This window comes from Sminthopsis crassicaudata, chromosome 2 (assembly GCF_048593235.1).
Source record: "Sminthopsis crassicaudata isolate SCR6 chromosome 2, ASM4859323v1, whole genome shotgun sequence".
NCBI classification, from domain to species: domain Eukaryota; kingdom Metazoa; phylum Chordata; class Mammalia; order Dasyuromorphia; family Dasyuridae; genus Sminthopsis; species Sminthopsis crassicaudata.
In genome coordinates, this window is record NC_133618.1 from 604,869,030 (window position 1) to 604,883,200 (window position 14,171).

General features: G+C 35.8%; 1 protein-coding gene across 24 annotated transcripts in view; it reads left to right on the plus strand.

The window, feature by feature from the left end:
• The window catches only part of PCGF5 (polycomb group ring finger 5), a 156,768-nt gene that overhangs the window by 129,579 nt on the left and 13,018 nt on the right, over window positions 1-14,171 (plus strand). For 18 of the 24 annotated variants that reach the window (XM_074295833.1, XM_074295831.1, XM_074295838.1 and 15 more), the window contains 2 exons: window positions 981-1,070; window positions 13,918-13,977. In XM_074295833.1, coding sequence (XP_074151934.1) covers window positions 981-1,070; window positions 13,918-13,977 — 150 coding nt within the window. The remainder of the gene's footprint in view (window positions 1-980; window positions 1,071-13,917; window positions 13,978-14,171) is intronic. The other 6 variants (XM_074295851.1, XM_074295850.1, XM_074295853.1 and 3 more) reach the window with 1 other exon arrangement.

A 14,171-nucleotide genomic window follows, 5' to 3' on the forward strand; every position in this document is an offset into this window, starting at 1 on the left:
TAAAGTGAGGATTTCAGACATGTGTCAGTGAGTGGAGAAAAAGGGAAGGTATGAAGATGCAAAAAACTAATTAAAAGCATAGAGATTGTGTGTTTTTCTTTCCTTTTACCTTGAGTACTTTAGAGCTATCCTGGGGTCAGAGGCCTGGGAAAAGAGGAATCCCAAATGATACCTGGCCCAAAAGACTTCATGGTAATAGTGGGACAAGATATTACCTCCTCTTCCTCTTTCCTTTTACTTCTAGCCTAGTTCAGTGAAGCCTTTCACAAGCAGCTGCTGTAAGTTGAGTAGAAGGGACTTGAAGGAAAAAAAAGAGTTTTAGCTCTGATCATTCTAGAATTATAATTAAAGCTAGAAAATATCTTTGGGCCATATAGTATAGCCCTTTTATTTAGTAAATGAATTTGCTGAAATTTAAGATAAGTTTAAGACTGTGGTATATAATTAACTATTTACATTAATTTACCTAGGAATAATTCTAGAAATTTTATCAGAAATTTCTAAACTGCCGCAAAGTTTTAGATTTTTGTATGCTTTTTCCAAATCAAAACTTGTGAAAAATAAATGTTCTATCAGAGGTGACTAAAAAGAGCTAAATGGTGAACTCAAAATCACCTGAGTACTTGTTTGTATTAATTAAAGATTAGTCACAAAAATATGCTAGAGACCTAAGTTCTGATTCCATGAGAAAAGGAAATTATAAAAATTGTGTGGCCAAATACTATGAATAAACTTAAGATTCAGATATAAGAGGGCCATGTAACCAATCTATACTATACGGTAACTTAACATAACTTCTGTTTACCTAAACTAATATTTAATAATATAGACTCGAGTCTTGTTTATCCAAGAGCCATATAATTTTTTTCTAATTATTTGTACTGATCTGAAAATGTAGAGTAATTTTTAAAGATATATTCAAATTAGCATGTTCATGAATGTGGGTTTTTTGTTTTTGTTTTTGTTTTTGTTTTTTTAAGCTGGATGTACTATGCAATGGTGAAATTATGGGGAAGGACCACACTATGGAATTCATCTATATGACAAGATGGCGACTAAGAGGAGAAAATGTAAATAGTTTTTCATTCATATTTATTTGTTACTTCTGCATTTCATCATGTACAAATTGTCCTACTAAGATTTTATCCAGGGTTTGTATTGGATGAGGAGAATATAAAAGAATATAGTTTACTATTGTTTCTTATTGCATATAGAGAAGACAATGCTGGTTTGGAAAAGTGTCTAGTAGTTTTATATTTAAGTTTTACAAAGCCAATTCAGGGGCAAAATTTATTATTTTCCCTACATGGTCAAGGCATGAAAGATTGCTACCAGTTGAGTTTGAGGGTAAGAGTTAGGTTGTGTGATATTGTTCGATGTGTAATTCAGGAGGACAGCCTTACCTCTGTCACAGACATTCAGAACTTTAGTTTAACAACCTCAAAACAATACAAAAATTGTTTTTCCCTCATTTGGATATTTATTAAACATGTACTAAGTGTAAAAAGATGAAAAAATGACAATCCCAAACTCAAAGAACTTCAAATCAGTATGCAAAATACAGAGTGATGGTGTCAAAGGCAAGATAAAGATGTTCTAGGATTAGAGGAGGGAGGGAATACTTCTTACTTAAGACTTTAAAAATATATCTTCTGTGGCAAATTGATAGGGAAAAGTTTGAACCTTCTGCCTCTGCTTATGAGGTTTAGAATGCAGAATTTGGTTGGATAATTAAGTATGAAATTGCATTGCAGCAGCATCTTGTTTCATCTATTATTCCAACTTTAGAGATGGCAATCTATTTTTGGCTAAGGGTAGGCAAGAGGAGCTGAGCAAAGCAGAACTTTTCTAATTCTTTAGCATATTGTATAAATACACAAGTCAACCTGCTTTGTAATAACCAGGTGAAAAATTAGGCCAGAAGTGAGTAAACCTACAGTTGGCCAAAATTCCTAAAATTATTATCATACTCTTCTAGTTCTCTTTTAGGTGTGGGGAAAATCCCATGTAGAAAAGGGAGGACAAAAAAAGTTTTAAAATAACTTTCCCAGACTTTTAGATGATTTTGAGAACTACAGATGGCTTATTCTAGGGCTGAAAAAGATTGTGCACATATCTTTTAGGCAACCTTAAAAAAGATGAGGAGAAATATATTGACAAATGAGTTTCAGTAAAAATTTTATTTAGTAATAGATTTTGAAATTTTGTAAAAAAACTTATACACATAAAAATTTAGAAATGATTAAACTTCAGAATCCCAGTAATTCTTACTTAAGCTAATTAGAAGTGCAAAACTGTAGCCACATGAAAAGAAATTCATTATTCTGCCTTTTCAGCTTTTTCTAAAAATGATCAAAGTCATGTTTGATTACACTTTGGAGGACCAGAAGATTTTTTTGTATTTAATATTGTTCACATTTTGTAGAAGTAAGATTGTAGTATCTAACTTATGATTATTATTTGTGTTTTGAAATAATACATTTATGGCAATTTACAAAGCTAGTTTGGAATGCTATTTGAACAAAATTAGTCATAATAGAGGTTCAAATTAATTTTAAAATGAATGCAGTTACAGTATATAGCACATCATATACATGGATAGCTAGTGTGATCATGGAATTGAATAACTAATTAATAGGAGTGTTTAGGATTCTATTTAAGTGATTTTAAATAATTTGGAAATTTGAGAAGACTCCTGGAATAGTGCTTTTCAGAATAGGAAGATTTTTGGTTCAAGTACTCCTTGATATATAATGACTGTGTGTACCCCTGGGTGAAAAAATTAACCTCTCAGCTTCCCAAGCAGCATTGTAGAACGGGTGCCAGTTTGTAGTGGATGAGAGAAATTCTTGATCAGGAGCTTCCTTTAGTAACGAAATTAGGTCAGTTCAGAAAGCAAATCTAATGTTAAATGGACTCAAAAGATAGAGGCAAAATGGCCGAGTAAAAGCAGGGATATGCCTGAGCTGTTCCTCCAAACCTTTAAATAATGACTAAACAAATTTAAGAGCAGCACAATCCACAAAGAGACAGTGAAAATTGCACTCAATTTGTATTCATCTCGATGATTCAGAAGGCCAGTTCAGTATCTTAATAGTTCCTCGGGTTCATTATGTGAAGCTTCTATTGTGTTAGTGATATGTGGGAGCACTGTGATAAATATAAATTTTTCATTAACAGGTTGCCAGATAAATCAGTCTTTACAAAAATTACACTTTGAATTAAATAAATTTAATCATAGTGGGTTTTTAAAATAAGCTCACAAGTTTTCTTACGGATTTTCTGACAAAATTCTAAAGTATTTGGATATGCTTATTTCCTTTAAAGAACTTTTCAAAAGTCATTTAAGACTGAAAATTCCAATTCGCACTAATAAGACAGTAAAGAAAAGTCACCCTCTATTTGCTTCAGTTTCCTCAAATATTAAGTAGGAATAGGTTGTGGGGATCAAATAAGATAATAATTTTAAAACACTTAGCACAGTTCTTGGCATGTAGTAAATATGATATGAATGTTAGTTATTATTGTTTTAGTTACATTAAAAGATAGTAACCAGAACCTATTGCATATAATATACCTAGAATATACACCTAGAAACCAGTCGATATGAGTATATGTATTTGACAACATTGTAAAATCCTGTACAGCTTTTGTGCATAATTCAGTGCCAAATGCTCACCTTTTATACATCCAGTTTTACATAATGCTATCTAATTTATTCTCATTTATACCTGATTCTTTCAATGAGATAATGAGATTTTTTGATTGACTTTTAATTTTTAGCATCAACTTTTTCCATTCTCAATTCACTACAAATGATAAGTTATTAAAATTGAACATGAACATAAAAGTTAACATTGTCTAACTAATTTGCAATATGAAAGGCATAACTATGTAGCAGAAAAACTACTTTATTAATATACAGATTTAAACAGAAAGATAAATGAACTTCCTTTTAACTCTCATAAACAAACTTTAAAGATCTCATCTAGCCCAAACCCCTTATTTTTCAAAGAAGGAAATTGATGCCCAGAAAGGTGAGTGACTTGTATTACTAGTTAGTGGCAGAACTGAAATTAGGTAGAACTTAGATTTCTTGATGTCCCAAACCAGATTCTTTCCAGTTTTTGTGAACCAAAGTTCATTGTTACTTTTACTAAAACACGTCATAAAATTCACATAAATGTGAGTAGACATCTTTCTGATTTAAACCCATCCCTCCAAAATTTAATTTCTTTAGGTTTGTTACATTATTACAGTTGTACAAAACTGTTTTGTATGACTCTGTGGTATTAAAGCATTGTACAAATGCAATGTCTTTGAATTTCTGTTGCTATGGTAACTTTTCTTGACATGCATTTCTCAACCTTCCATAAGGCTAAATTTCTTTATCTTGTATTAGCATTAATTTTAATTTAATTTCTACTGTCTTAAAAATATAATAAAATTAATTTATAGAATGCAAAGGTCAGTAGTGTGACATAACTGTATCAGACCACAGGTTCCTAGGAAGGAATAGGTTAAAGAAATCTATAAAATATAATCAGGGTTGACTCATTCTGCCAGATAATCTGGAGAAATATTCTCTGAGGATTTAGGGTTTGAGAATTTTTTGCTTTGCCCTAAGAGAAAGGTTTAAAACACGCAGAATTGATAAAGAGAACACATAGGTCATTTTCATCTTTGTAGTAAGATGTTCATGAAATGGGAACACCGCTTACTAATCTTTTCACTAAGGTGATCTGGGGAACTTTGAGGTAATACATTTTTTTTTTAATCTCTGAGATCCTGTCAGATTTTGTGGAGTAACCAAAAATAAAACAAAACCTGCTAAGTTAAGTTCCATGTTATAAAAAGATTTATCCCAAGTCCCTGAAGAAACTTTTCAGAAGTTGGAGTTTAAATTCTTCTGTTCCAGAGTTCTGGCCTCTCTAACTGGAGATTTTGTTAGGTTTATAATTTGAAAAATAGGGTAAGACAAAGCTATGCCCCTGTCTTCTTCCTGCTTCTGTGTGATCTATCATCTCTAAAGATTCACAGCTCCTGCCTTTTTCATGTAACCTTCCATTAACATATTCATACTGATTTATTTCACACCAAAACTTTTTAGTTTTTTAGCTTTTCCATAAATACATAAAGCAAAAGGCTTGAGAATTTCTTAAGGAACCCTGGATAATTAGGTGAAAAGTCATAACATTGGGTCACTCCCCCTCGTTCTTAACCAATCATCCCTGTCCCGGCGCCCATCTCAGATTGTGTCTGAGACTGCTGCGTTCACCGGGCACTACGGATGCAGGAATGCCGTTGCCTAACGGAACAGTGCCAGAGAATGGTGGTTAGGGACGAGGAGACGCAGAAGCGTAGTGCGTTAGGGTGGGCTGGAGAAGAGAAAACTTGAAGGAAGAATGCATTCTTCCTCTGTAGAGCATGGCTGTTGAGAGATTTAGCTTACCTGGCTGTTGTCCCAAGAGGAGATTAGGTCTGATGAAGGGGCATTACAGGACAAGAGCCTGACACACCGAGAGGAGAGCTCCGCTGTGCACAGTGAAAGCGATTGCCTCAGAAGGGAGTGCGGGCTGCCATTTTGGACAAGCATATGCAGAGGCTGGATGAATGCTTGTCAGAAACATCATTGAGGGAAATCATGCATTGAGTGATAGCTGGGACTTTTTTATGCAAAGTAGTTGCTGTCGCTAGGCAACTTCAGGTTTACACATAAACATGTATTTTCATAAGAAAACCTTTCCAATTATCCCCATAGTGATCTTCATATGCTCTGTTGGATTCCTTATTAACCTTTAGTGTTATTTTTTGTCTGGGCCTGTCATTGTTTCAGGGAACTCACAAAAAGGAAGCTCCCTCTACTGACTCAGACCTGAAATTGCTCTGCAACTCCGAGTCTTCATTGCCTCCTACAGTTGGAGTCTAAATAATCGAGCCCCTAGCCAGTGTATGTCAGAACCTAGGCCCGGGTTTTCAGGACTCCACCTCAGCCCTCTGCCCCGAGGAGCAGTCTGCCTCTTTGTGAGCAACCGAGCAAAGTCCCGGCAAAGTCCCCGCTCTGGTCGGCTTTCATAGTCGCATTTAGCACCTGGCAAGTCTTTTAAAATGAGTTGCTTTTATTTTGGTTGAAAACAACTGTGATTCGCAGAGGGAAGATCTTAGAATTAAGGGGAGTTGAGAGAGGCTTCCTGGGGAAGGCAGGGTTTTAGCTGGGACAGGAAAGAAGCCAGGAGACAGAGATGGAGGGAGGAGAGCCTTCCTAGCAGGGGAACAGCCATGGAAACACTCAGCTGGGAGAGGGAGCGTCTTGGGGAAGGAAAAGGAAAAGAGGCCATTATCTATGGATTGAAGAGTGTGATGTGTCAGAAGCTTGGGTTGTGAGGGGTTTTGAATGCCAAATAGGGCTTTATATTTGATCAGAGCCATTGAGATTTATTTAGGATAGGGGAATGTTGAGGTGACATAGAAAAATTACTTCAGCAGCTGAATGGGGATGGACTGATGTAGCAAGAGACTTAACCCAACCAGGAGTCTATTGCAATAAAATATTTTAGAAAGTGTTTTTTTGTTTTGTTTTGTTTTTTGTTTTGTTTTGTTTTGTTTTTGCTTTTAATCAGAGCAAGAATAACATTAAAATCTCATTCATGCTCAGTTAACTAGAAATTGGATTAATTAGAAAATTCCTACCCCAAAATTCAAGTTAGGTATCCTTCTTTATTAATGGAAAGGTTCTAAAAATCATAGATTTGGATCTGGAAGATAGTTTGGAAATCCTTTCTCCCAACTCACTTATTTTATAGGTGAAAATATTTGAGGCCAAACCAGGTCAAATGAGTTGCCCAAGATCCCACAGTTAGCAAGTGCCACAAGCCAGGGTTTTTCATTGGCCAATCTATTGCCCTTTTCCTTATACCACAGGAAGAAAGATTATCCCATAATAGGAAATAGTCCAAAGCAAAATGCTTTCACATTCCACTGAGAGTTATATTTTGTAGACTAGTGTAGAAATTAATTTTAATAGCTTTTTGTTTACAAGATATATGCATGGGTAATTTTTCAGTATTGACCCTTGCAAAACCTTTTGTTCCAATTTTCCCCTCCTTTCCCTTATCCCCACCAGCCCAGATGGCAGGTAGACCAATGCAAGTTAACTCTATGTTAAATACAATATATGTGTACATATTCATACAGTTATTTTACTGCACAAGAAGAATCAGACTTTGAAATAATGTAAAACTGTCCTGAGAAGGAAATCCAAAATGCAGGCAGACAAAAATAGAGGGATTGGGAATTCTATGTAGTGGTTCATAGTCATCTCCCAGAGTTCTTTCTCTGGGTGTAGCTGGTTCAGTTCATTACTGCTCTATTGGAACTGATTTGGTTCCTCTCATTGTTGGAGAGGGCCACGTCCATCAGAATTGATCCTCATACAGTATTGTTGAAATATACAGTGATCTCCTGGTCCTGCTCATTTCACTCAGCATCAGTTGATTTAAGTCTCTCAAGTCTCTCTGTATTCCTCCTGCTGGTCATTTCTTACAGAACAATTATATTCCATAACATTCATATACCATAATTTACCCAACCATTCTCCAACTGATGGACATCCATTCATTTTCCAGTTTCTGGCCACTACAAAGAGGGCTGCCACAAACATTCTTGCACATATTAGAAAATTTTCCTCTAGAAAATTATTTTAAGCAAAATTACAGCATCTCAGGAGTGGAAGAGATTATGAAGGCCAATAAAACCCAAATCTTTTTTCCATTCTAAAAATAAGTTAAGAGTTGATGTTTATAGATCATTTGTAAATTTGCACAATAGCTTATACTCATTAAATCATTTACTCTTTACAACAAACCTTGAGAAGTAGTTAACTATAAGTGTTGTCCCCATTTTACAGGTATGGAAATTGAGTCTTAGAGAAGGGAAGTCACGTAGCAAACTTGTGGCAGAGCCAGGACTTCCCCTATTTCCCCCCGGTCTCTGGCTCCCAGGTTACTGTTTCCACTCTCCCTGTTGCTGCCTTCTCTAGAAATACTGACTCAAAATTGAACTTGGGAGAAGTCGCCAACACCTCTGTGACCCTGGCACACTTCTCTGGGTCTCAGTTTCCTTATCTGTAAAAGACATGAAGACATGGGAGACTATCGTAGGGTTGTCATAGCCTTGTGTTGGGTAGTTCTCCTTGAAAGACTGGGAGGTCTGGAGCTCATGCAGCACGCTTTAAACAGTGGCCTGAATGGGGAAAAGGAGGCCCTGCCAAACTCTTACAGATGGAGTTAAAGATTTTTCTTTAGCGATCAAAGACGTAGCTAATTCTCATGAAATGCCTCCTAGAAATAGAAAAGAGAACTTTCCCACTGCTCTGTTAAGAAAAGGATTCCCAAAGGTCAGGTTGGGAAGATGCCCCCACACCTGTAAGAGAGGGTGCTCCTCTGGGCATAGAGCCTATGGGAAGGATCAGATGACTCCATTAATGAAAGTAGGTTCATGTAGCTAGTTACTCCATCCCTCCTCCCCCCCTCCAGGTCCTGATAGTTTGCACTGATCCATGCACATGCGCCCATCTGGCCAGGTTTGGGGTGAGGTGTTTGTCTTGGAACATAATTGAATTAATTATCTAGGGAAAAGATCAGAACCCTTTCCTTAGTTTATCAGCACTCCCTACTGTACTGTGCTTCCTTAGGGAATGGAAGAAGCCGATGTGAAAAGTAGGAAGGACACTTCAGGCCTAGCTGTAGAATTAGTCCTGCATGGAGTGAGGCAGTGTTGGGGAAAGATGCTGGAAGATGGAAAGAAATAAGAACATGTCAAAAAAGGAAGACTACCAGTGCAAGAAGGGAAAGGGAAGTATTAGAGAAAGCTAAGACTGACAGATGTCATTTGAACTTCAGTAAAGTTTAGAACTTATTAGAAACATTTGAACTTAAGAAAAGGGCTCTTCAGCCTTGCTGGTGAAACAAGACAGAATTTCACAAAATTATAAGTAAAATTTGCTAGATGGTTTCAAATTTCATTCGCACATTTTAGCCCATAATTGGCTCTGTTTAGTGATGAAAGTGTTCCAATCCAAGTATGGCCCTTTCCTCAGGGAGTCTTAAACCATTGGATTCTTAAGAAGAAGAAATCCCAGACATCTCATCTCCTTATTCCTGATTTCAATTTTAACTCTGTCCCTGTCGGCACCTTCTCTTAGAAGCCCTCCTGTGCCAACTCTCTTGTTCGGTAGAGGAGGAATCTGAGACTTTTCACAGTGTAAGTGAATTTGCCCAGAGACATGCAGTTAATTAGCCATTACTAGCCAGGATTTGTTCTGACTCTTAACCATAAGACTCCTCACACTGCCTCAACCTCCTCTCTCTGCTAACTCACCTTTACCTTGTGCTAAGTAAGCCCTACCCTCTGTTGACTAAGTCCATTCAGTTTGAATTCAGTTCAGCAAACGTTTACTAACTTGACTGATATTATGTATTAGGCCTCAGTGATGCAGAAACAAATGCAAAAAGGTCCCTGTTAGGCGCGAATTTATATACAGCTGAGCCAACATTCCTTTTCAACCCCATGCCTCTTTCTTGACTAGATGCTGAAAAAAACTTCTTCCCCAAATAACCTGCTTCTACCCCTCCTACTCTATCTTATATGTTTAAAAGAATTAATCTATGCCCTCACTTCAGAGTCATAGATATCTGTCCCAAAGCATCTGCCCACTTACCTCCATCTTCTTGCTGGTTTCCTGGAGCCATTCCCCAAAAGCAACCATCCAGTAATTGGATTCTGTTTCCCAGGGTCATCTTTAACTTTCTGGCTCAGTAATCCTCATGATGATTCACCAAATATATTTCTCTTTAGAGCTATTGAATATGAGGTGTTCCTCAGTCACAGGCTGTCCCAAAGTCATATGTTTGGATTTGGACCCAAACTTTCAAGCCAGTACTTTTTTGGTTGCACAATGCTAGCATGTTGAATGCCTAGATTTCTTTCCCCAGGAGTTTGCTTTGTTAATGTTGCAAAGTTGTTTGAAGCAAAAGAACTTTATAAATTATAAAATATTATATATGTGTGTAAGTAGTAGTTATATTTATTTTGAGAACCTCTTTAAGTGGATCATTCATTAAGGAGGAGAGTAGCTAGCTCAAGCCCTTTTTATTTCCATTAACATTGTTTTATTCTCTTTTAGTTACAATTTCTAAAGGTAACTTGCCATAATCATTAATACAAAATTTATACCCTAAAGCTACATCCAACTCTTCAATTTTGGAGGTTTTGTTTCATTCTACTAGTCTACTTAGGCATCATTTTAAAAAATCAGTTAATAAACTAATTTTTTGATTGTACCAAATGATCCTCTGATGGAATAAAAATTTATTGCAAAAAGCGAATACACTTAGCCTCTTAGTTCTTAGAGTTAAGGAATATAATAAACAGTTTAGCTGGTCTGCTTTTTACCTTCAGTTGAATAAAAGAGCCTTTTTTTATAGGTTGTTAGGCAGCTAGCCTTGGATCTCAAAGCTCTGTGCTTTAGTACGGATGGTGAGACATAGATAATGAAAATTGATAGGATTTCTTAAATTTCAGAACCAAGAGACTCTTAGCAATCTTCTAAACTGGGCCTTTTATTTTTTTAGATGGCAAAATTGAGACCCAGGTACATAAATTGGCTATCTCAAGGTCACACAAGAGTCTTAGAAGTAGTGAGTCACAATTTGAACCTACATGCTTTGATTTCAATCATAGTTCTTTCCATTTGGTTGGGAAACCACATTTGGCTTTGTTAACAGAGTGATCCCATTCTCCCCATGAGCAGATTATTATTCAATCTGGCCTGGTGAGTGGGGTGAAAACCCTCATTCTGTCTAGTAAAAATCCTGATCCTTAAAGAGAATTTGCATCCTCAAGAAGAGTGGTCTGTAGTGCTGGTCCAATCAAGCATAAAATGGTAGACTTTGTGGTATCTAGAGGGAGAATTAATTCTGCTGTGCAAAAGGACCCAGTAAATGTATATAAATTCTGTAACTTAGCCTTACAGCTTTAAGCTAGTGGAGAATTTTTTTCACATAACTTGTCAAAATGATTTTCCTTATGATCCAAAATATAACTCTGTACATCATATGGTGAATGATTTCATCTTAGAATAAAAGAGAACTGAGTCATAGAAGAATGAGGAATAAAAGTAGAAATAAGAAGAGGAAATAAAAGTAGTTCTGGTCCTGCCTCATTATGCTGTCTAATGGCTGTATTTTGGTAAAGCTAAGACTTTTCCAATATTATGAGTTGTCCCTGTGTTTTTCCAGGAAACCCTATTTCCAGATAGTACTACTGAATCTGTTTTATTGGATAGTTTTTACATTTTCCACTTTACTTTATGTTCCCTTTTTGTTCTGAAAATAGGGGGAAATAATCACAGCATCTTTAACTTTTAGAGGAAACAGTCTGTGCTGCTCTATTGGTTTTGTTCTAGAGGAGAAAAAGTTTGTTCAAATTTAGAATTTGATAGAAATGGAATAATGTTAAAAATGCCAATCATTGGAAATGCTTGTGGGTACCATAAATAATAATTTAGAAAATTTTGTGAAACTTTTAAGTAATTCTGAGCAAGTTTCAGAAGTGTTACTATTGACCCACAGCCAACCCGAGGAGGTTATGGGAAGGGGGGAATTTTATTTGTATTTATATAAAATTGGGAAGTCAATGAATACAGATGGACTAGATACCAATTAACACACAAGGTAACCCTAATGATAACGAGTCATAAGACCTCCAAAATAGAGGTCAAAACTGAAAACATGATTGGGAAAATTTAAGAAAACACATAAAAATACTATGTAGTATAGATGGTATTAATTTGAGGTTTTCTAAGCTAATATACAGCCAGAAGGGATCTGTTTATACTGGTTTGACACCACTGCTCCAAAGTAGCTTTTTAACTTCCTTTGAAACCATCATAGTCTTTCTTTTCCATTGTCTTACCTGCTGTTTTTTTGTCTCATTTACCCAAGCTATACTTCTTCCTCAAATCCATTTGTCATTTCTCAAAGTAGAAGGGCTTCCTGCTGCTGTGGATAAATTACTCTTAGCCATCCATCGCAGTACTAGTCCTTTCCACTAATAGCTGATGAGACACGAAAATGGATACCCAATTGAAAATAATATTATACCAAACCGACTATCTAAAATGGCTAGGAGCTAGCTATTCACAGAGTAATAGGAGTGCCTCAATTCACTGCATCGTGCCCACTTAGGTGATGATTTGATCTATTTGATCCCATCCATTTGGTGCCTGGCCCTTTTTAGTTGCTTTACTTATACTATCAGGAAGCACTGCTATTTTCAAGAAAAGCAAAGAGGTCTTCTTGATTTGACTACACTTCTGAATAAAAAAGGGGGAAAGGACTAATTTTTGTACAGAGAACATATGTGGTAAGTTTTAACAATCACTTAGGGAAATAATTTTTTTTTTTCTTTTGCCCTTTTTATGTATTTTCTTAAATTTTCCCAATCATGTTTTCAGTTTTGACCTCTGTTTTGGAGGTCTTATGACTCGTTATCATTAGGGTTACCTTGTGTGTTAATTTACATATGTATATGTAAAACTCTCTAATAGAAATAAAATGATAATTAAGGAAAGAAATCCTCCCCAGAAATCAGTAGTTAGCAAGGAAAGTGGCCATGAGACAGACAATGCCACATTGGAATGGCTTTTCTTAGGTATATGTATGATTCATACCCAGATAATGAATGACTATAAAGTCTGTTTCCCTAAAGTCCTTTGATTAAGCAAGAATCTAAGGAAAAAAAGAAATTTATAAGGTACCCTAAACATACTTGTATTTTATTTCTTTCCCAGCTTCACAACCTTTTTAAAAAATTATATATTTGCATGATACAATTCACTAAAAATGCCCTCATTCTAAAGATTCCACTATTGAATATTTTCTTCCTTACTGGATATACATTAGTTATTATTTGGATAGGTTCAGCATGCTCATTTTATTTGTTTTGATAATCCCATTTAAAGAATTTTCATTAATGTTTAAGAAGACATTTAGGACATATTGAATAGACAATAAAATTCACAACAAGGTTTAATTTTTATTATTGAGTGAAGAAACTATTATTGGATGGTCATTTAACAGGAAAATAATTCAAGATATTCAGGCCTAGTATCTGGACACTAGAAGCCAGTCTAATCATATACAGTGCTTTATTCCCAGTTTTAAAAAACCGACTTGAAGGTCTTGGTATGACTGAGTGCGGACCATACTTTCCTCAGAGCTTTGGGTTACCAAGGCTGGTCATGTGTTTGATTAAAGCCATTTAAAAGTTCATATAGTAGATGGAAAGGAGAACTTGGCAGAGATGTACCTACCAAGGAAGGACTGATGAAAGAAAGAACATGAGAAGTCAAATTTTCCTAGAAGGCTTTTCTTTGAGAGATCATCAGTAGAATGCATTGAACTATGATATTTCATGGGAGTAAGGAACTCCCACTCAAGATATTCCTTATGCCCATGTAGCTATGGAACATTCACAGAGAGTTACTTAAGACCCAGCAGATTTAAGTAATTCCCCCGGGTCACACAGTCAGCACGTGTGTCAGCACTAGGGCATGAGCTGAGTACTCTTAACTCCATAGCTACTTTTCTGATCACATTCTGCCTTTCTTAGTAATTTAAAGTAGTGTTTACTAAATCTTTTAGACAAAAAATTAGGCTCCCAGCCCAAATTGAATAATCACTTTGCTTTGAAGTATGAAAATAATTTTATTTTCAAAGATAGCATATTTTAGAAAGAATCTATATCAAATGAGTTATATCTGTCTAATGTTGAAAGTTAAAACATTTTAAATGATTAGATGTAAATATGTGTCCAGTTGTGGATGCCTCTTATCTGATCAGTTCATCTCCTCCGCAGTTTCGGTGTCTGAACTGCTCAGCTTCGCAAGTCTGCTCACAGGATGGCCCTTTTTATCAGGTAAGAGGCACTCACGACTGTACATGTTATTGCTATTAAGGATATGTAAATATCTATTACAAGGACCCATTCTCTGAGATTTATGTAGCTTTGTAATCTTTATACTGTCTGGGGTATTAAATCAATGTTGAGGTTACAGCTATTTTAAATCATTGTACTTAATTCTATATAGTAACAACAAAATTGAGATTTTT